The sequence below is a fragment of the Mobula hypostoma genome, chromosome 4 (genome assembly GCF_963921235.1).
Source record: "Mobula hypostoma chromosome 4, sMobHyp1.1, whole genome shotgun sequence".
Lineage (NCBI taxonomy): Eukaryota > Metazoa > Chordata > Chondrichthyes > Myliobatiformes > Myliobatidae > Mobula > Mobula hypostoma.
The window spans coordinates 119,661,985-119,686,469 of record NC_086100.1 but is presented as its reverse complement, the minus strand read 5'-3'; the positions used below and the strand labels follow the sequence as shown (position 1 = coordinate 119,686,469).

Genomic DNA, 24,485 nt, shown 5'->3' with positions numbered 1-24,485 from the left:
ACATTTTAAATAGCTTCCAACAGTAGCCTTTTATCACAGAAGAAAACGCGTGTTAATCACTTGCATTAATTCTGCACTTCACATCCAACCAAAAGGTTTGCTTCCTTGACAGAGAATTATCCCTTTCTGAGGTAAATGATGATAGTCAAATCAAAGGAGTACCAGTAGGACTCAAATCCTGGTCCATTAGGGTGGAAAGGAACTGCTGAACTCAATGCTATTAAACTGTAATATTCATATTGAATGGAAATCACTTGTATGGGTGAAATAGACAATTCTACATTTGGTGACCAGCATCTGTCCATGACATTCTCATCTTATTAGCATTTTTTTCCAACACCACTGAATTTCACTGCACCTCTCTTCTCTCAGGATCTGCCACTGTGAAGGAGATGAGGACAGTCCACTCATCACCCCTTGTCGCTGTACAGGAACACTCCGTTTTGTCCACCAGGCCTGCCTGCACCAGTGGATCAAGAGCTCTGACACGCGCTGCTGTGAACTCTGTAAATACGATTTCATAATGGAGACAAAACTCAAACCTCTGCGTAAGGTACTCCCTTCAGAAATCGCTCACCAGATTCTTCTTCGTAGGACTGAAGGATTTGTTGCATAACTCTAAATAAGAAATATATTATGATTTTATTTGAAATTACAGCCAAGATTCAGAAATAATGAAGGCAACCCAATGTAAAATTGATTTTGAATCCTTATATAATGCATCCTACAAATAATTTTACCTAGATAAGTTGGATTTTAAGCATTGCCGCACAGCTGTTAAGGTTAGCTCTACTTGAGAAAAGCTCATTTATGTGATACCATATCAGTAATGTCTACCTTTCATTTTATACCAATTTACATAAAAGTAATAATTCACCTTAGTTCCCACAAACCTGCAAGTAATTACTCAATTGATTAATAGCTAGATAGTATTTTCATTGCCATTAGTTTGCTCAATCTAGTTTGGATCATCAACAATTGGTCGCATCGATTGAATATTCTGCACAGAATGTCTTTCCATGGTGAGATTCGAAAGAAAATGCTTCAACAGCCTTACACATTAAGAGTGATGTTCATAGTTCCAAAAACAATTATAGAAAATTTGGCAGAGTCACTAATGACACTTGCTGAAGAATTCTTAAATCCACAGTAAAGTCTTTATGTACATAGCAGATTAATATTTACCATTCAATCACAATAATGAGCCTCTGTGGGCAAACAATTGAGATTAACTTGTGGTTGCAACAAGTGATTTTCTCTTCAATTAGATGTGCGTTACTAACTGGGTAAAAGTTGGCAGTTTTCTCAAAGCTGCAGTGATATGCAAAATTATCTAAATTGCTGCAATTAACAAATGTCTAACACAATTGTCTAGGATAAAAGAGGTGCATTTCTTAGCAATCATTTATTCAGGTACAGTAATACATTCCTCCATGTCCCTTGAGTCATATTATGGCAGCAGAGCTGTGTATCAATTAATTATTCAGAGGTTTCAGGGTCAGTGCAGTGAAGACAAATAGCTCAGATTTTTAAAAGAAAATTTCGTCTCCTCTCATTTTCACTCGTTGCTCTTGACACACATTTTCTGTTGACTCAGAACCTACTGGCAAGTACACAGCACTTGCTGTTGTTATCCATTAGGCAGGTACTTAGTGCTGAGAAAAAATTTGCCAGGAGTTAGGCTGGATACAGTTTTACTGGATAATTTTGGGATCGTCGCTTTGGACATAAATAATGAAGATTACAGTAGTGTATTCACAAAGCACAATTCAAATGAAATTGACACTGTGAAGTATAAAGTGTAAAGTGATTACTGTGGAACAAGGCCAATTTGGCCCACACCATCTCTATGTAGGACCAATGCAGTTAGTCCCACAACCATGCATTACAAATTATATGCGCATCCAGCTTCTTTTTGAATACTTACTGCCTGTTATGCTGCTGGTGCTTAGAGCAGCAATGAATGTCCTTCATTTCTGTCTGCTCCTGGCCATCATAGCGTCGCACACACATATAGAAGGATTCTTCCTTGCTGCTTCTGTAACAATCCTTTGACCAATCATGAGCTGGACGCCTGAACCTGGGGGACCAGTGGACCACTCCCAGTCTGGCCTCTACCCTTTGACCCATTTGGTATGGGTGACCCTACCAAGAATCAAAGCACAAGACCCTGACTCCAGCCAGCATAGCTCTCTGGATCATTGAGGCATGAAAGCCTCCAAACCATGACAAGGATATGGCCTTCCTGGAGGTTCTTTTTGAATGCTACAATTGAAACTGCCACACTGCCCAGCAATCCCCCAGTTTAATCCTGGCCTAATGATGGGACAATTTACAATGCCCGATTAACTTGTCAACTGGCACGTCTTTGGACTGAGGGAGGAAACTGGAGCACATGTAGGAAACCCACGCGGTCACGGGGAAATCATACAAACTCCTTACAGACGGGCGTGGAAATTGAACCCAGGTCACCTGTTCTGTAAAGTGTTGTGCTAACCACTACACCACCACGTTGTGAAAAGAAGAGAATGAGAACATTGTAGTAACATTTAAGACTGGAAATTACAATTGGAACACTTCACTCGCCACCCTACTTTCTAGGGAAGCTCAATAGCTCAATATGAGCAGCAAAGTCTTGCTGCCTCCCTGCTTCATTGCCCCGTGTTCAACCCTGACCTCCGGAGATGTTTATGTGGAGTTTGCACATTCTCACTGTGATCATGTGAGGTTCCACGAGGTGCTCTGGTTTCCCTTCCACATCCTGAAGATGTGTGGGTCGGTAAGCTATTTAGCCAATAAGTTACCCCTAGTGGAGGTGGGATGGGATTGTGGGAATAGGTTATAGAAGTTTTTTTTCTTTAAACTGCCAATGCTAGAAAATTAAAATATACGCAGAAAATACTCACAATGTTAGGCAATTCTGATGACTTGACGTATTGTCTCTATCCACTGTGGTGTGAACGGCTGAGAATTTCCACCATTTTCTGTTTTTATCTTATATTACATGAAATATTGGTGCACAAATGGAATTGCTCTGTGAGTCAGCATAGATTCAGTGGGCTGAATGGCCTTCTGCAGTAGATGGTAAAGAAATAAAGGAGGATAATGAAATTTTAGAACCCTCTAATCAAGAGGCTCAAGAGGATCAATCGTTGAGTTCTTACAAAACAGAGATCTTTAGATTTTTGGATAGCAGAGGATCAAATTAGGGCCTGGGGTAGAAGGGCAGTCATTATCTTAATGAGTAGTTGGACAGGCATGTGATCTTCTTTGGATCCTAATTCTTGTTATAGAACACAGAACAGTACAAGACAGGAACAGGCTCCTCAGCCCACAGTGTTGTGCCAAACCAGCTAAAAAGTAAATTTTTAGAAATCCCAAAAACGAATTTCTCCTACCTACACCATGTCCATATCCTTCCATCTTCCTTACATCCATGTGCTTATCGAAATGTCTCTTAAAAACCTCTAATGTATTTGCCTCTACCGACATACCATGTAGCTCATTCCACCACTCTCTGAGTAAAAAAACTTATCTCTCTTGTGACTCTTGGGTACAAGAATTCTATGGAAGGGGAACTTGTCTCAGAATATCACAGGAAACCTTATGTTGCTCCTGTATACAAAACAGATGTGACTTAAACCCAGGAATGAAAGAGTAATCAACAAATAAAGATGTAAATGGTAGGAGCAGGATTCCAATAAGAGGCAGTGATTGAAAAGAATCTGAATGCAGATATCATCATTCTTAGTGAAGCTAACATGGATTCTCAAAGAATAAGTAATTTTAATTAATCTGATAAAAACCTGAAAGGGTAACACAAAAAGTAGAATATAGAAAGCAGCTTGGTACTTTAATTCCCAGAGCCATTGATAAACTTTCACACAGGCACAAGGTAATGCTTGAATCAAGGTACAAATGGCTGAATGGGTATTAATCTGTCTACAGTGCAAAGAAGAGAATAGATCAAAAGCACAAAATAATCTGCAGATGCTGGGATCAAAGCAACACTTACAGTACGCTGGAGGAACTCAGCAGGTCGGGCAGCATCCGTGGAAACGTTTCCACTGATGCTGCCCGACCTGCTGAGTTCCTCCAGCGTACTGTAAGTGCTGCTAGAGAATAGATCAAGCCAAGTCAAATTTATTGTCATTTAACCGTATGCTGTATACCATCAAACGAGACAATGTTGCTTGAAATTCCAGCATCTGCAGATTTCCTCGTGTTACTGTTTCTCCAGACCAGGGTGTTAAAGCACAGTAGTACATATAACACACATACTGCATAAGACATAATAACTCAGGAAAGTGAAGACAAAATCTGTAGATGAATTTTACATAAGTAAACAAAGTGCATAAATTAAATATTGTAGAACAGATTAACCGTTGACACTTTGAATGCGATGCGGCAGGAAGTTCAGAAGCCTAATGGCCTGGGGGAAGAAATTGTTTCTCAAACTGACTGGTCTCCTGCCTGATGGTAGAAAGTCAAAAAGGATGCTGGATGGATGGGTGGGATGTTTGATAGTACTAAGGGTCCTGTGTACGCTCTTGATAAATGTCCCCTATGGATCATAGGGAGACCCCAATGATCTCTATGATCCTCTCAGCTGCTCTCACAGTCCTTCGTAGGGACTTCCGGTCCGATGCTCAACTACTCCCATACCGGATGGAGATGCACCTTGTCGGGACGCTGTCAGTGGTGCTTCTGTAAAATGCAGTTACGGAGGAGGGTGGGAGCCTTGCTTGCTTCAGTCTCCTCAGGAAGTGGCGGTGCTGCTGTGCCTTCTTGTTCAGGGAGGTGATATTCAGGGACCAGGTGAGGTCATCCATGATGTGAACTCCTAGGAACTTGATGCATTCAACGCTCTCTATGGCAAGCCATGTATTCGCAGAGGGGGATGGTTCATCTGCACCTTCTTGAAGTCCACGATGACTTCCTTGGTCTACCCCACGTTCAGACTTGCGTTGTTTCTCTCACACCAATCCACCAGCCACTCCACTCCCTCTCTGTAAGGAAGGTTAAGTAATTTGAAAAGAGGTGGTCAGTTATGAATGCTGAATTTAGCATTCAATAAAATTTGCAAATGATATCAAGCTAGGAGAGGTCTAAATACTGAGGAAGAATTCAAAAATCTCAAGGAGACATTAGAAGCTTTCTGGCTTGTCAATTCAGTGACAAATGAATTCAAGGAAGAAGTGTTTCATTGGAATCTCTGCCATTTTCCTGCTGAAGTTATAATAGACTTTCTGCCAGAATATTTGCTCACAATTGAAACAGCAAGAAGTAACTTCTTCCGGTTGTGTAATTGAAGCCTAATCTTTCCCTGAGTGGAGCACTGGAGGTTGTCATATCCTGTGTGGTGCTCTGTCTGAGGGTAGGTATAAACCTGGGACAAAAAACAAGGAAGAACTCAGCAGGTTAGCAACTGCGGAAGGAAATGAAGGGTTGCGTCTTGTGTCAAGACCCTGCATCTGGATGCCGTCTGACCCTATCGGTTCCTTCAGCAATTTTTAATCCAGCTTTCAGCATCTGCAGTCTTGCATGTCTGTGAACGCTGACTTGGGATCTCGAATCACCACTTGGGAGTGCCTGTCATGAAGTACTCTTAGGACAACGAGATCTATGTGTTCTTGTTCATCAGTCACTGAAAGTAAGCATGCAGGTACAGCAGGCAGTGAAGAAAGCTAATGGCATGCTGGCCTTCATAACAAGGGGAATTGAGTATAGGAGCAAAGAGGTCCTTCTGCAGCTGTACAGGGCCCTGGTGAGACCACACTTGGAGTACTGTGTGCAGTTTTGGTCTCCAAATTTGAGGAAGGACATTCTTGCTATTGAGGGAGTGCAGCGTAGGTTCACAAGGTTAATTCCCGGGATGGCGGGTCTGTCATATATCGAAAGATTGGAGCGACTGGGCTTGTATACTCTGGAATTTAGAAGGCTGAGAGGGGATCTTATTGAAACATATAAGATTATTAAGGGATCTGACACGCTGGAGGCAGGAAGCATGTTCCCGATGTTGGGGGAGTCCAGAACCAGAGGCCACAGTTTAAGAACAAGGGGTAGGCCATTTAGAATGGAATTGAGGAAAAACTTTTTCACCTAGAGAGTGCTTCAGAACGCAGTGGAGGCCAAGTCTCTGGATGCTTTCAAGAAAGAGATGGATAGAGCTCTTAAAGATAGCAGAATCAAAGGTTATGGGGATAAGGCAGGAACTGGATACTGATTGTGGATGATCAGCCATGATCACAGTGAATGGTGGTGCTGGCTCGAAGGGCCGAATGGCCTACTCCTGCACCTATTGTCTATTGACAACAAGGGTAACACACACACAAAGCTGGAGGAACTCTGCAGCTCAGGCAGTATCTATGGAGGGAAATAAACAGCCAACATTTCGGGCCAGGTCCCGATGAAAAGTCTCAGCCCAAATCGTCAACTGTCTATTTCCCTCCATTGATGCTTCCTGATCTGCTGAGATCCTCCAGCATTTCATGTGTTGGTCAAGATTTCCTACATCTGCAGAAACTCTTGTGTGTCTGGGACAATGTGGTCTCCCAGATCAGTGACGCTCAGGAAGGATTCCTTCTAAATGGAATTCTGTGGTTTTAGTTTCATCAGGGAAACTAAACTGAAAACTCAGTGGGATTGTACCTAACTGTTATGGCCAACTGACTATGTTCCGTTTCATAATCTGAAGTCCTACATGTTTTAATAGATTACAGAACCATGTGGGAGCTGTGCTTGCTTGTTGCAGCCTCAGTTTAACAGCACCTCTGTGAGAGAGGGAGCTCTGACAGCTGTATACAACCATTAACGTTTTAAGACTGAGCCAAGCCTCTTTGATATTCTGTGAGAAACCTTTGTTATTCTGCAGTCTGTTGCCCAGTAGAGGGCACAGCAGCTGCCAAGTAGGTGGGAAACACGGCTACAGAGAAATTGCACCACGTAGTGTTATATATTGTACCACTCAGTTCAATTTCTAGCAGAAATAAAATATAATGGAACACTCTGGACATAACCAGATAGTTCATACAGAACTGCAATTTCTGGTACTCCCTGCATCTGGTACACTCACCCATGGTGGCACCGATTTTCAGTAGCGTGCAGCATACACCTGAAGGGAACGCAGATGTTTTTTTTTTGCACACACGCTGCTGGTGAGCCACTTCAGCAGAAAGCACCTTCCAGGGATGCCTAACCTGAAGAGGTTTGAATCTTCTCTTCGACGTGAGTTCAGTGAGACCCTCGCTCACTGCTCTTCCTCTATGATCTCTGCTGCCTTCTGATTCTTCGATGGTGAACTCACCCAGAGGCATGAATATCAATTTCTCCTTCCACTAAAAAATTCCCCAACTTCCCCCTTCCTCTATTCCCCACTCTGACCTGTCACCTCTTCTCACTTAACAATGACTTCTCCCTGGGTTCCCTCCTCTTCCCCTTTCTCCTGTTGTCCACTCTCCTATCCTATCTTCTTTCTTCTCCAGCCCTTAATCTTTCCCACCCACCTGGCTTCACCTGTCACCTTCCAGCTAGCCTCCTACCCCTGCCCCCACCTTTTTATTCTGCTGTCTTCCCCCTTCCTTCTCAGTCCTGAAGAAGGGTCTCAGACTGAACCGTCGACTGTTCATTCATTTCCATAGATGCTGCCTGACCTGCTGAGTTCCTCCAGCACTTTCTGTGTGGTGGTTCAGCAGAAACAAGCTTTCATTGCTTCTGTCAGCCTTGCTTCATCATTACAGAGGTCCTAGAACCTGGCTCATACGTTTTCCCAGCTCACTCAGCTGAAGCCATTGAAGCCATTAATTTGCCGGTTACCTCCCTTCCACGTTCCATCCATTCGTCAAACTGCGCCAGCATTCCCCCTCCCCACCCACCACTCCAACTATCATTCACATCTCATGATATACCCACCCCCCCCTCCCAATTTCAGCTCACCTTTTCCTCAGCCCCCACCAGCTGTCATCCTGACCCCTTGTCTGCACTGATTGGTGCCATTGCTCTAGGCCCGGGCTTCTCTCTCACACACACCACAAGCAAGGCCCCGGCCTGTTACTGCAGGTGCTCCTTTTGTAAGGCTAAATCAGTAGCTTAGATACATCACTAAATTTTTCAACAGTACGCTGCAAGTAAAAATGATCTGCTCACTCCCCCCACCGACAAGATCAGGTGCTTAACAATTTTTAAGCAGCTGTCAAAAAGGCAAAAACATTGATTTGCTGAAAATTGAAAGTTTTAAGAAGAACATTACATGCTGTAAATATTCAACAGCATTAGTGGCAGACTTGGAGTTCATCTGCAACATGAGCATGCTCCCAATGCTCATAGCAGCTGCAGGTTCTGGACAATGTAGTCCGACAGAGTGTTTTGTGTTGCTCTTCATGTGATAATTGGTGTGATGCTGCCATCTAGAGGGAAAATACTGAGCTGCAACATTTCAGCAGGGAAGATGAGGAGAACCAGTTCTCTTGTCACTGATATATGTCCTGAGATTTGTTGTTTTACAGCAGCAGATCAGTGCAAAGACATGGAACTACTATAAATTGTGCAATAAAAGTAATAATGAGGCATTGTTCATGGGTTTCTCCAAACTCTCATCACACCCTTTCTTAGATAAGAGGTTCAAAACTGCCAAGTGAGGCCTCACCAATGCCTTATAAAGCTTCAGCATTACGTCCGTGCTTTTATATTCTAGTCCTCGCAAAATGGGTGTCTTCCTCAACACCGACTCAACCTGCAAGATAACTTCAGGAAATCCAGTATGAGGACTCCCAACACGACACAAAATGCTGGAGGAACTCAGCAGGCCAGGCAGCATCTATGGGGGCAAAAAAAGCACATTCGACGTTTCGGGCCAAAACCCTTCGGCAAGACTGGAGGGAAAAAAGCTGAGGAATAGATTTGAAAGGTGGCGGCAGGGGAGAGAGAAACACCAGGCGACAGGTGAGACCTGGAGGGGGAGGGATGAAGCAAAGAACTGGGAAGTTGATTGGTGAAAGAGACAGAAGGCCATGAAAGAAAAAAAAAGGGGGGAGGAGTACCAGAGGGAGGCGATGGGTGGGCAAGGAGATAACATAGGAGAGGGGAAAGGGGATAGGAAATGGTGGGGCGGGGAGGCATTACTGGAAGTTTGAGAAATCAATGTTCATGCCATCAGGTTGAAGGCTACCCGAAGGAAATATAAGGTGTTGTTTCTCCAACCTAAGTGTGGCCTTAAACAGACAGTGGAGGAGGTCATGGATGGTGATATCGGAATGGGAATGGGAAGTGGAATTAAAATGGGTGGCCACTGGGAGATCCGCTTCTTCTGGCGGACAGAGGGTAGATGATCTGCGAAACGGTCTCCCAATCTACATCGGGTCTCATCGATATACAAGAGACCACACCGGGAGCACCGAACACAGTATATAACCCCAACAGACTCACAGGTGAAGTGTCACCTCACCTGGAAGGACTGCTTGGGACCCTGAATGGTGGTGAGGTAGGAGGTATGGGGGCAGGTGTAGCACTTATTCCACTTGCAAGGATAATGCCAGGAGGAAGATCAATGGGGAGTGGGGAAGGACAAATAGACAAAGGAATCACATAGGGAGTGATCCCTGCGGAAAGCAGAAAGTGGGGGGGAGGGGAGGATATGTTTGGTGGTGGGATCCAGTTGGAGGTGGCGGAATTTGAGCAGAATTATGTGCTGGACGCGGATGCTGGTGAGGTGGTAGGTGAAGACAAGAGGAACCCTATCCCTGGTGGGGTGGCAGGAGGATGGGATACGAACAGACATGTGTGAAATTGAAGAGATGCAGTTGAGGACAGTGTTGATGGTGGAGGAAGGGAAGCCCCTTTCTTTGAAAAAGAAAGACATCTCCTTCGTTCCAGAATGAACAGCCTCATCCTGAGAGCAGATGTGGCAGAGATTGAGAGAAGAGGATGGCATTTTAACAAGTAACGGGATGGGATGAGGTATAGTCCAAGTAGCTGTGAGAGTCCATTGTTTTCTAGTAGACATTGGTGGATAAGCTGTCTCCAGAGATAGAGACAGTAAGATCGAGAAAGGGAAGGGAGGTGTCGTAAATGGGCCAGGTGAATTTAAGGGCAGGGTGGAAGTTGAGGGCAAAGTGGATGAAATCAACAAGTTCAGCACGGGTGCGAGAAGCAGCACCAAATGCAGTCGTCGATGTAGGGTAGGAAAAGTGCGGGACGGTCACCAGTATAGGCTTGGAACATAGACTGTTCCACATAGCCGACAAACAGGCAGGCATAGCTGGGATCCATGAGAGTGCCCATCGCTAACCCTTTTGTTTGAAGGAAGTGGGAAGAGCCAAAGGAGAAATGATTGAGAGTGAGGACAAGTTCCGCTAGGCGGAGGAGAGTGGTGGTGGAGGGGAACTGGTTAGATCTAGTGTCGAGAAAGAAAAGGAGAGCTTTGCAGCCTTCCTGGTAGGGTTTGAAGGTGCATAGGGACTGGAAATCCATAGTAAAAATAAGATGATAGGGGTCAGGGAACCTGAAATCCTTGAAAAGATCCAGAGTGTGTAAGGTGTCATGGATGTAGGTAGAACTGAACCAGGAGGAGATAAAACAGAATCGAAGTATTCAAATATGAGTTCAGTGGGTCAGGAACAAGCTGAAAAAATTGGTCTACCTGGACAAACGGGTTTGCGGATTTTGGGGAGGAGGTAGAAACAGGCGGTGCAGGGTGTGGGAACTATGAGGCTAGTGGTGGTGGGTGGGAAATCCCCAGATCTTTCCCTTCCCCCCCCCCACTTTCTGCTTTCCACAGGGATCGTTTCCCACACAACTCCCTTGCTGAGCATCTACGATCCATATGCCGGGTCAAGCGGATCTCCCAGTGCCCACCCATTTTAATTCCACTTCCCATTCCCATTCCAATATGTCCATCCACGGCATCCTCCACTTTCATGATTAGGCCACGCTTAGGTTGGAGGAACAAGACCTTATATTTAGTTTGGGTAGCCTGCAACCTGATGGCATGAACATCGATTTCTCAAACTTCCAGTAATGCCTCCCCCCCCAACATTTCCTATCCTTTTTTCCCCTCTCCTATGTTATCTCCTTGCCTGCCCATCGCCTCCCTCTGCTGCTCCTCCCCCCACTTCCTTCTTCTTTCTTCCATGGCCTTCTGTCTCTTTCACCAATCAACTCCCTATCGCTTTGCTTCATCTCTCCCCCTCCAAGTTTGACCTATCGCCTGCTGTTTCTCTCCCCCCCGCCCCCCCAACCTTTCAAATCCATTCCTCAGCTTTTCTTCTCCAGTCCTACCGAAGGATTTCGGCCCAAAACATCGACTGCTTTTTTCCATAGATGCTGCCTGGCCTGCTGAGTTCCTCCACCATTTTGTGTGTGTTGCTCAGATTTCCAGCATCTATAGATTTTCTCTTGTTTGTGATGAGGGCTCCCAAATCCCTTTGCACCTTCGATTTTTTTTTTAATTTTCTGCCTATTTAGAAAACAGTCTTTGCTTTTGTTCTTTCTACCAAAGTGCATGACCATACACTTCCAGGAAATTTATCCATCTGCTACTTTTTTCCCATTCTCCTAATCTGTCCAAGTCCCTCTGCTACCTCAACACTATCTCCCCCTCACCAAATCTTTGTGTTGTCTGCAAACTTGGCCACAAAGCCTCCAATTCCAACATCCAAACTATTGACATGTAATGTAAAAAGAAGTGGTCCCTGCACCAACCCTTGCAGAACACACAACAGAATGAAAGGTCTGTCCCTCCCCACAGACTTCCAACTGGCCTTTCTTCTTCTACAAGGAGAATTGACCTGGTATTGGGTTGTGTCCCTTTCTACAATCGTCCTTCCAGGCTAGAACCCATGCCTATCAACCAGCCTATCAGAAGTGCTGCTTCACAGCTCTATCTCCAACAATCGAGGTTTAACCCTGATCTTGGAAGCTGTCTGTAGGAAGTTTGTACATTCTCCCTGTGAGAGCATGGGTGTCTTCCCACATCCCAGAGATGTGAAGGTTCATAGGTTGTAGAGTGGGGAGAATGGGGAAAGTGAAATGGAGTTAATATTGGATTAGTGTAAATGAGTGGTTAATAGTCATCATAGACTCAGGTGACTGTCGGGCCTCTCTCCATGCTGTATGACATTTTAACTCTGTAACCTAATGACAAGATAAAATCGCAGGATTTAATGATACAAGGGTGCTTGATATCCATACCAGCAAAGTCCCACTGCGTGGAAATCCCATTCCTATATATCATTTGACATCCCCACAACCATCCCAATCATGGCTCAAGCTGAAGAGTACACTCCCAACTTTGAAATGCTTTGAGTTTTATACAGTTGTTACATTTGTATCACAGCCCATCTTAATATAATTGTGTTTTGATTGAATAATGCTGAATGTATAATTACTCACACCTCCGATTTACAAATTGCTAAAACCTAATGATTAGAAGGAATCATGAATGCATATTGTGCCAATGATTTGATCATATGTTAATACAAGAGAAAACAAACTTAATTGTAGCAGTCTATGAGCTCATGAACACTACCTTGCTATTTCTCTTTTGTACTATTTACTTATTGTAACTTAGACTAATTTTTATATGTTGAATTGTATCACCGCCACAAAACAACAAATTACATGACAAACACTGTATGTCAGTGATAGTAAACCTGATTCTGAATCTAAAGTAACAAGAAATCTCGATTCACTTCGATCGAAGGAAGGTTGTGTTGCAATAAACGTATGACCACTAGATGGCATAAGACATAAGACAAAAGACGAACATAAGACATAAAATTAGACCACTCAGCCTATCGAGTCTGCTCCCTCATTTCATCGTTGCTGATTTATTATCCCTCTCAATCCCATTCTCCTGCTTTCTCCCTGTAACGTTTAACATCGAGTCTAGCAAGAAGCTATTGGCCTCTGCTTTAAATATACTCAATGACTTGGCCTCCACAGCCATCTGTGGCAATAAATCCCACAGATTCACCACCGTCTGCCTGAAGAAATTCCTTTTCATCTCTGTTCTAAATGGACGTCCCTCTATTCTGAGTTTGTGCCCTCTTATCCTAGACTCACACACTATAGGAAACACCCTCTCCACATCGACTCTGTTTAGGCCTTTCAATATTTGAAAATCGCCTCTCGTTCTTCTAAACCCCCTGTGAGTACAGAACCACAGCCATCAAAAGCTCATCATATGTTAACCCTTCCCAGAATAATTTTAGAGACCTTTCTCTGGATCAACTTCAATATCAGCACATGCTTTTAGATAAGGTGCCCAAAACTGTTCACAGTACTCCAAGTGTGGTTGGCCAAAGCCTTAAAAAGCCTCAGCATCATATTCTTGCTCTTACATTCTAGTCCTCTCAAAATAAATGCCTTCTGAAAATCCAAGTAAGCAACATCCACTGACCGTCCTTTGTCTATTCTACCTGTTACTTCCTAAAGAAATTCCAACAGGTTTGTCAGGCAAAATTTCCCCTTAAGGAAACCATGTTGACTCTGGCCTACTTGATCATCAGAATCAGAATGATGTGCCTCCAAGTACCCCAAAACCTCATTCGTAAGAATGGATTCCAGCATCTTCCCAACCATTGAAGTCAGGCTAACTGACCTTTCTTCTGCCTCCCTCTCTTCTTAAAGAGTGGAGTGACATTTGCAATTTTCCAGTCCTCCAGAGCCATCCAGAATACAGTGATTCTTGAAAGATTATTACTAATCCTTCCACGATCTCTTCAGCTACCTTTTTCAGAACCTTGGGGTGTAGCTACCTGGTCCAGCTGACTTACCTACCTTTAGACCTTCCATCTCCTTAGTGATAACACCTCCATTCACTTCTTGCTGCTGACGCTCTTAAATTTTTGGCATACTGCATAGTGAAGACAGGTGCAAAATACTTACAAATTTATCAATTTCTTTGTCCCCCATTACTCCCTCTCCAGTGTCATTTTCCAGTGGTCCATTATCCATCCTTGCCTGACTTTACATGGCTGAAAAATCTTTTCGTATCCTCTGATGTTTTTAGGGAACCTGCATTGTTCTTTTCTTTCCTCATGGTTTTTAGTTGCCTTCTCTGGATTTGTAAAAACTTCCCAATTCTCTAACTTTTGCAATATTATATACCCTTGGATCCTTAAGGTTGTCATAGCCTTAGGAAGTAGTGGGATAAGCTCCCACTACCTACTAAATGCTCTTAATGGTGTGTGTTTCAAATAGCTTCTTACAACCAAGTCCAGCACCAGGCCTTCATGTATGTCTTAGCTAAGAAGCCTGACAGAACTATTTCTACTGACAGGAGAAGGAACAAAGGCAAGTTACTGGTGCATTAAAGCATGAATTACTTTGGACAGATGGGGCTCATTATTCATGATTGGCAGCTGATCTTGGAGAAGAAAATCTCTGAAGTCGAACCTCCACTGCCTGTCAACTATAACCACTCGCGGGGAAGGCCTCGGAGGTAGACCAGCAAGGAAAAACTGGAGCTGGAGTCCCTAAGGCAGTCCTAGATGACTGGCATCTCCAGCAACACCGCTGGTGCCAAACTGTATTCGTCTCTGCCGTTCCTTTGGATTCATCCGCTGCATGGAGAGGTTAAGCCTGCTACATGTGCAGCAGCTTGCTCTCCATATCATACGGCCCTGGTTTGCATATCACGTAGACAGCTGAGATGCAATACCCATGGTCAACCTCGACCAATGGAGGGTCTCAACATATGCCCTCTCTTTTGCTTTTATGCTGCCCTTGGATTCTCTTGTCACCCATGATTGCTTCATCCTCCCTTCTTAATATTTCTTCTTTCCTGGGATGTATCGATCCTGTGCTTTGCAAATTGCCCACAGCAATCCCTGCCATCATCCCTTCTAGCGTCCCCTTCCAATCAACTTTGGTCAGCTCATCTCTTATGCCTCTGTAATTTCCTTTACTCCAATTCAATACTGATACATCTGACTTTATCTTCTCTCTCCCTCTCTTCGTATTCTGCCTGGAGGATGGTGACCAGTGGTGTTCCACAGGGATCTGCTCTGAGACCCCTCCTCTTCGTGATTTTTATAAATGACCTGGATGAGGAAGTCAAAGGGTGGGTTAATAAGCTTGCTGATGATACAAAAGTTGGGAGTGTTGTGGATAGACTGGAGGGTTGTCAGAGATTACAGCAGGACATCGATAGGATGCAGAGCTGGGCTGAGAAGTGGCAGAAAGACTTCAATCCAGGTATGTGTGAAGCAGTTCTTTTTGGTAGATCAAATTTGAAGACAGAATATAATATTAATGGTAAGACTCTTGGCAGTGTGGAGGATCAGCGAGATCGTGGGGTCCATGTCCATAGAACATTCAAAGCTGCTGCACAGGTTGACAGTTTTGTTAAGAAGACGTATGATGTGCTGGTCTTCTTCAACCGTGCATTGAGTTCAAGGGCCGTGAGGTAATATTACAGCTATATCAGACCTTAGTTAGGTTCCACTTGGAGTACTGTGTTCAGTTCTGGTCACCTCATTACAGGAAGGATGTGGATGCTATAGAGAGAATGCAGAGGAGATTTACAAGGATGTTGCCTGGATTGGACAGTATGCCTTACTTATGAGAATAGGTTGAGTGAACTTGGCCTTTTCTCCTAGGAGTGATGGAGGATGGGAAGTGATCCAATAGAGGTGTATAAGGTGATGAGAAAAATAGAAGGCTATCCTTTAGGGAAATTCTAGGCAGCTTCTAGAGTAGGTTACATGGTAGGCACAACATTGTGGGCTGAAGGGCCTGAAATATGCTGTAGATTTTCTATGTTTCAAACTGCAGGATAAATTCTGTCATATTATGATCAGTATTTTCCAAGGGTCCCTTTACTTTAAGCTCTCTCATCAAATTTGGTTCATTACACAACATCCACTCCAAAATTGCCTTTCCTATAGTATGCTCAACCACTTGCTGCTATAAAAAGCCATTTCATAGGCATTCTACATATTTCCTCTCCTAGGATCCAGCACCAACCTAACTTTCCCAATATTCCTGCATATTGACATATTAAAATCCTCTGTGTCTGTTGTGACATTGCCCTTTATACATGCCTTTTCTATTTCCCATTGAAATTTATATCCCACATCCAGGCTCACTGTCTTAGAAGTGCTCTGCTTTCTCCAGGTATGGGATCAGTTTCTTCAAATTCCACAACACAAGTGTCATATTTTATGATTGGAAGATAAGAAAACAATAGTTTTCTCTGTTAACCCCATGATACTGTAAATGAAGTAGTTTACTGGGAAAGATCCATCCCACTTCTGGCACTACTCAGCCTCCTGCCCTATTCAGGAGGCTACACACCGTGGAGCTCTGCAGGTTCCAGCGTCCAGCAGGCCTCACTGCTGCCCTAATGATCCACAGTTAGTGACCAAGCTTCAGGCTGCCAGACCCTGCTATATCCCATTGTTGTCACAAGGTTCTTGAACTGCTTTTCAATGTCTCTGAGAACAGAAACGCAATTTTCTCCAGTGAGTGAATCCAAGATCGGGTGGTTCTCAGACCCCACTGTACGTGCAACCGGTGTGACCACAGGAAACCACCAACACTCGCGTTTCCAAGTCTATGCCAGGGACCAGCAGAAGCCACTGTCCTGTAGGACTAAAAATATCTATCTTCCTATTTGCCCATTACACAACAGATCTGCTGTGATAGCACTGATAATCTTTAATTATCCTCTTACTGACAATGTGTGGACTGGGGCTGCAGAAGATCAGCTGAGCATTACTGGGAGCGTAGGTGAATATAGCCTGTTCCTTAAGAGCCCTCTCATTTGGTCTCCAGTGACCCTGTGTGCTGTAAGACTGATTGCAACTGATATGCTGACAAATTATGAAATATCAATTGTAAGTAAGCAACCAGAACTGGAGTCAGGAATCTTGGCTGGGTGTTTTTTTTGTTCAGTACCGTATTTATCTTCACAAATTTGAGTTACATCTGCAATACCTGAGACACTATTTCTATTTACAGGCAGCCCTTACTGAACAAGGGTTTGAATTCTTAAATAACAATTCATAGCACGATTTTCTATAGCACGAGGCATGTTGTCTGTGTTTCCATCAAGAAACACAAGTTCAAACACAATACATTTTGTATTGGTTTATTTACACATTTTTCACATAAGTTCAGTGAGAGTGAATTTTATTCTGTATCTCAAGTTTTTGGGTCGTGATTTGTGAATTTTGTAAGGGTGAATTTTCATAACCTGAACGACTGTAACGTGGGGTTGCATATTTGTGACTTTTTAAATCCTGTAATCTCCAGTGTTTCAGTAGGTAAGTTCAAGCAACCATTGCGAATGGCTAGAATTGTGGCTGGGTCAGGGTCTGATGATTAGACAATAGACAATAGGTGCAGGAGTAGGCTATTCAGCCCTTCGAGCCAGCACGGCCATTCGCTGTGATCATGGCTGATCATCCACAATCAGTACCCTTTTCCTGCCTTCTCCCCATATCCCTTGACTCTGCTATCTTTAAGAGCTCTATCTAACTTTTTCTTGAAAGAATCCAGAGAATTGGCCTCCACTGCCTTCTGGGGCAGAGCATTCCACAGATCCACAACCCTCTGTGTGAAAAAGTTTTTCCTCAACTCCGTTCTAAATGGTCTACCCCTTATTCTTAAACTGTGGCCTCTGGTTCTGGACTCCTCCAACATCGGGAACATGTTTCCTGCCTCTAGCTTGTCCAATCCCGTAATAATCTTATATGTTTCAATCAGATCCCCTCTCATCCTTCTAAATTCCAGTGTATACAACCCCAGTCACTCCAATCTTCCAACATATGACAGTCCCGCCATCCCGGGAATTAACCTTATGAACATACGCTGCACTCCCTCAATAGCTAGAATGTCCTTCCTCAAATTTGGAGACCAAAACTGTACACAATACTCCAGGTGTGGTCTCACCAGGGACCTGTACAACTGCAGAAGGACTCTTTGGTCCTATACTCAATTCCCCTTGTTATGAATGCCAACATGTCATTAGCTTTCTTCACTGCCTGCTGTACCTGCATGCTTACTTTCAGTGACTGATTAACAAGGACACCCAGATCTCGTTGTACTTCCCCTTTTCCTAACTTGACACCATTCAGTTAGTAATCTGCCTTCCTGTTCTTGCCACCAAAGTGGATAACCTCACATTTATCCACCTTAAACTGCATCTGCCCACTCACCCAACCTGTCCAAGTCACCCTGCATTCTCATAGCATCCTCCTCACATTTCACACTGCCACCCAGCATTGTGTAATCTGCAAATTTGCTAATGTTACTGGGTGTGCAACTGAACCCAGCAGGTCAGGGTCAGGAACAACAGTGGTATAAGTTGAATCAGGAGCATGGTAGCTCTTCAGTGGCAGCTACTAGTGGCTGTGGATAATGATGGAAGTGTTTCTAAATCATTAAAAATGTACATGTTATCAGAAATCATATTTACTGTCAGAAAAATTAAAATGCTAGAAATTACTTTAAATTATAAACTAATTTTAAAATATATATACCTTACCTTTTGAATCCAGAGCAGTGACACTGTTCAAACAAATAGACTGCTTATTATTTATTTATTGAGATTCATCTCGGAATAGGCCCTTCAAGCTACACAGCAATTTCCAAATTTAATCCTAGCTAATCACAGGACAATTTACAACGATCAATTAACCAACCAAATGGTACATCTTTGGAGTGTGGGAGGAAACCGGAGCACTCGGAGGAAACCCACGCGGTCTCGGGGAGAGCGTGTAAACTCTTTACAGGCAGTGGCGGAAATTGAATGCTGGGTCGTCTGTACTGTAAAGTGGTGTGCTAACCATGCAGCCATCCCTGGAGATGTCTGATGTGAAAAGCACCTGGGACCTTGGAGATTTGCCCTGAGTCCAGTAGCAGAGCGGGGAGGTTGCACATGGTGGCATCTGACGTCCAGCTGGCTGCTGACAGCAGTGCTCAGATGCAGAGGCTGGGAAGCAGCTGACTACCAGTTGTTAATGAGCAACACAGCCCAATGTGCTTTGGTAGCCCATTCCCTCTTGCTTTCCTTCTGCATGTTCCCCGCCATCTGCTCCCTTGCTTCTTGATTCAAGTTGCTGAGAATTGCATCGGAAGCACCAGTTGAAAGCAAATCAGAGCGAGAGCTAGACTGGTATTCAGTGAAAGGATAATCAGGCCTCACAGCTAACTGTAAGAATAAGGGCAGGATTCCCTCATCTGGAACCCTTCCCTTTGGATTTTATTGACTGCAAAGTAGAGTTAGGAATGCAGAAAGCCTAGAGTGAATTGGGTTGTCGTTATCAATGGTGAAAGTAAAAATGAAATTAAGGAAGCAAAGGCAGTCCCCAAATAGAAATACAAGATGAAAAGTGGACCTAAAAGAGACAGACAGGAAGGAATGGCGGAATAAAGTGATTCCCGTGGGAAAATGCAGAGACTGACTTTCATTTACTAGTCCTTCATTCACCAGTCCCCCCTGCCAGGGGATGAGACAGCTGTTGGCATGGATATTTTTAAAACGGGTGAAATATACAAGTAATTGTAGGTCAGCCATGATAAAATTTTAGAATCAGAATCATAATCAGGTTCATTATGACAGAGTTATGTCATTAAATTTGTTGTTTTGTGGCAGCAATACAGTGTAAGAAATAAAACTTTCATATAAGTTATTCTAAATAAATGAATCTTGCAAAGGAAGAATAGTGAGGTTGTGTTCCTGGGATCATAGAAACATAGAAACATAGAAAATAGGTGTAGGAGTAGGCCATTCAGCCCTTCGATCCTGCACCGCCATTCAGTATGATCATGGCTGATCATCCAACTCAGAACCCTGTACCTGCCTTCTCTCCATACCCCCGATCCCTTTAGCCACAAGGGCCATATCTAACTCCCTCTTAAATATAGCCAATGAACTGGCCTCAATTGTTTTCTGTGGCAGAGAATTCCACAGATTCACCACTCTCTGTGTGAAGAAGTTTTTCCTCATCTCGGTCCTAAAAGACTTCCCCTTTATCCTTAAACTGTGACCCCTCATTCTGGACTTCCCCAACATCGGGAACAATCTTCCTGCATCTAGCCTGTCCAATCCCTTTAGGATTTTATATGTTTCAATAAGATCCCCCCTCAATCTTCTAAATTCCAGAGAGTATAAGCCCAGTCAATCCAGTCTTTCATCATATGAAAGTCCTGCCATGCCAGGAATCAATCTGGTGAACCTTCTTTGTACTCCCTCTATGGCAAGAATGTCCTTCCTCAGATTAGGGGACCAAAACTGCACACAATACTCCAGGTGTGGTCTCACCAAGGCCTTGTACAACTGCAGTAGTACCTCCCTGCTCCCGTACTCGAATCCTCTTGCTATAAATGCCAGCATACCATTTGCCTTTTTCACCGCCTGCTGTACCTGCATGCCCACTTTCAATGACTGGTGTATAATGACACCCAGGTCTCGTTGCACCTCCCCTTTTCCTAATCGGCCACCATTCAGATAATAATCTGCTTTCCTGTTCTTGCCACCAAAGTGGATAACCTCACATTTATCCACATTAAATTGCATCTGCCATGAATTTGCCCACTCACCTAACCTATCCAAGTCACCCTGCATCCTCTTAGCATCCTACTCACAGCTAACACTGCCACCCAGCTTCGTGTCATCCGCAAACTTGGAGATGCTGCATTTAATTCCCTCGTCTAAGTCATTAATATATATTGTAAACAACTGGGGTCCCAGCACTGAGCCTTGCGGTACCCCACTAGTCACTGCCTGCCGTTCTGAAAAGGTCCCATTTATTCCCACTCTTTGCTTCCTGTCTGCCAACCAATTCTCTATCCACATCAATACCATACCCCCAATACCGTGTGCTTTAAGTTTGCACACTAATCTCCTGTGTGGGACCTTGTCAAAAGCCTTTTGAAAATCCAAATATACCACATCCACTGGTTCTCCCCTATCCACTCTACTAGTTACATCCTCAAAAAATTCTATGAGATTCGTCAGACATGATTTTCCTTTCACAAATCCATGCTGACTTTGTCCGATGATTTCACCACTTTCCAAATGTGCTGTTATCACATCTTTGATAACTGACTCTAGCATTTTCCCCACCACCAATGTTAAGCTAACCGGTCTATAATTCCTTGGTTTCTCTCTCCCTCCTTTTTTAAAAAATGGGGTTACATTAGCCACCCTCCAATCCTCAGGAACTAATCCAGAATCTAAAGAGTTTTGAAAAATTATCACTAATGCATCCACTATTTCTTGGGCTACTTCCTTAAGCCCTCTGGGATGCAGACCATCTGGCCCTGGGGATTTATCTGCCTTCAATCCCTTCCATTACCTAACACCATTTCCCTACTAACATGTATTTCGCTCAGTTCCTCCATCTCACTAGACGCTCGGTCCCCTACTATTTCCGGAAGGTTATTTATGTCCTCCTTAGTGAAGACAGAACCAAAGTAGTTATTCAATTGGTCTGCAATGTCCTTGCTCCCCATAATCAATTCACCTGTTTCTGACTGTAAGGGGCCTACATTTGTCTTAACCAATCTTTTTCTTTTCACATATCTATAAAAGCTTTTACAGTCAGTTTTTATGTTCCCTGCCAGTTTTCTTTCATAACCTTTTTTCCCTTTCCTAATTAAGCTGTTTGTCCTCCTCTGCTGAACTCTGAATTTCTCCCAGTCCTCAGGTGAGCCGCTTTTTCTGGCTAATTTGTATGTTTCTTCTTTGGAATTGATACTATCCCTAATTTCTCTTGTCAGCCATGGGTGCACTACCTTCCCTGGTTTATTCTTTTGCCAAACTGGGATGAACAATTGTTGTAGTTCATTCATGTGATCTTTAAATGCTTGCCATTGCATATCCACCGTCAGCCCTTTATGTATCATTTGCCAGCCTATCTTAGCTAATTCACATCTCATACCTTCAAAGTTACCCTTCTTTAAGTTCAGAACCTTTGTTTCTGAATTAACTAGGTCACTCTCCATCTTAATGAAGAATTCCACAATATTATGGTCACTCCTACCCAAGGGGCCTCGCACGACAAGATTGCTAACTAACCCTTCCTCATTGCTCAATACCCAGTCTAGAATGGCCTGCTCTCTAGTTGGTTCCTCGACACATTGGTTCGAAAAACCATCCCGCATACATTCCAAGAAATTCTCTTCCTCTGTACCATTACCAATTAGGTTCACCCAATCTATATGTAGATTGAAGTCACCCATTATAACTGCTGTTCCTTTATTGCACGCATTTCTAATTTCCTGTTTACTGCCATCCCCAAACTCACTACTACTGTTAGGTGACCTGTACACAACTCCCACCAGCGTTTTCTGCCCGTTAGTGTTATGCAACTCTATCCATATCGATTCCACATCCTCCTGGTTAATGTCCTTCCTTTCTATTGCGTTAATCTCCTCTCTAACCAGCAATGCTACCCCTCCTCCTTTTCTTTCATGTCTGTCCCTCCTGAATATTGAATATCCTTGAATATTGAGCTCCCATCCTTGGTCACCTTGAAGCCATGTCTCTGTGATCGCAACTATATCATATTCATTAATAACTATCTGCACTTTCAATTCATCCACCTTGCATTGACACACAAAGCCTTCAGGCTTGCTTTTACAACACTCTTAGCCCTTATACAATTATGTTGAAAAGTGGCCCTTTTTGATTTTTGCCCTGGATTTGCCTGCCTGCCACTTTTACTTTTCACCTCACTACTTTTTGCTTCTACCCTCATTTTACACCCCTCTGTCTCTCTGCACCTTTTCCCATCCTCCGCCACATTAGTTTAAATCCTCCTGAACAACAGTAGCAAACGCTCCCCATAGGCCATTCAGGAATATGCCATTAGGCATATCATAGGCCATTCAGAAATACGATTGAGGAGGGGATGAAGCAGTTCCTAAAGCATTGAGTGTGGGTCTTCTGGCTCCTGTACTTCCTCCCTGATGATAGAATTAGAAAGAGGGCATATCCTAGATGGGGAAGGTCCTTAATGGTGGATGGTTTATTCTTGATGCACCAGCTCTTGAAGATGTCCTCGCTAGTGGAGAGAGTTGTGCTGTGATGGAACTGGCTGAGTAATTCCCAAGGTGGGCAATATCGCACCTCCGCCCCCACCTAGGGGCAGTGTGAGTTTCTAAGGGGACAATGAAAATAAAGGGCCAGTGGTGAGCTCAGTAGCAAGGGTGACAGCTGAGGGATTACAGGCTTTATTTAAGAAATGAATTATTTATTATAAGCATTTGGTCCTCAGTGACTCATTATTGATCACAATGATCATATAATTGCCTCTGCTCTTCCAACCCACCAACCATTCTCTTAGACTTTGCTTGAAACCCATCATAGTTGTTGAAAAGCAATGAGACACTTCTGTATGAGAAGTAGTGTTACTTCCAGGCCCTTGCATTATTTCTGTTCACAACTGTAGTACAGTTTTATATAGTATGATTCCCGTACTCTAATCATTCAGTGATGCGATGCCTGTGAAGTATGGATTGGTTCAGAATCTGCTCTTCTGGATGGTCTTGACTGTATTTCTCTAGCTCACGGCCCAACCAAGATTTCATTGCCCCATTTTGTGTAGCTTCAGGCAGAGAGTCAGGTTTTGCCTGAGTTATGATAACTTTCCCCTTCATTGATCGCAGTGCTTGAGGTTGAACTTGAACAATAGGCAAATGGCCACAGTTGTTAATCCGTAATGAAAATGACAGAAGCAGACCAAATGACAAAGAAGTGAAGACAGTATAGTGTGGAGTATCTGAAAAATGGATTTATACCAGCACCAAGCAACCTACAGCAGCCAATGTGTCTGTTGTGTGCAAATGTTTCATTTTCAAATGAGGCAATGAAATTGTTCAGGCTCCTTGAACATTTGAAGAGAATACACTCTAGTAAAGCAAATAAGAACTTGTCTTATTTTCAGTTACTTCATGAAAACAGTCAGAAACAGAAAACACTTCAAAACATCTGTGCCAGCACCTCACAATACATTGATGGTTTGCATGCTTCATATAATATCTCATTGCTCATTGCTAAATCTAGAAAGCCTCATACAGTTGGAGAAGACTGACACACCTACGTCACCAGACTAACTAATTAAAGTGATTCCACTCAGCAACAACTCTGTTTAAAGATAAATAGATGAAATGTCTGAGAATGTGAAAAACATTGTGCAATATACTTACGACAACAGAATTTGCCCTGCAGTTGGATGAGTCAACTTTGCAAGAATTTTGGTTTATTGCTACATTCGCTTCATAAAAGATGCAACCATAGTTCAAGAGTTGTTATTTGCAAGGGGACTAGAAACAGATACCAAAGGAAAGCCAGTATTTTGAGTTGTTGAGTACTTATTCAAAGAGAAGGACATTCTGCTCACCAACATTCCTGCTTGTGCAACAGATGGCAGGACACCACCATGGGGTTATTCCTTTCTTTAAAAAAGCTGTACATAACTTATTTATTATTCACTGTGTAATTCACAAGCAACATCTTGTCACAAAAATAACTA

The 24,485-nt window shown here is 43.4% G+C and overlaps 1 protein-coding gene across 6 annotated transcripts in view; it reads left to right on the top strand.

The window, feature by feature from the left end:
- The window catches only part of marchf1 (membrane-associated ring finger (C3HC4) 1), a 602,233-nt gene that overhangs the window by 552,608 nt on the left and 25,140 nt on the right, over positions 1–24,485 (top strand). For all 6 annotated transcript variants that reach the window (XM_063046427.1, XM_063046422.1, XM_063046423.1 and 3 more), the window contains one exon: positions 373–553. In XM_063046427.1, the coding sequence (XP_062902497.1) occupies positions 373–553 (181 nt within the window). The remainder of the gene's footprint in view (positions 1–372; positions 554–24,485) is intronic.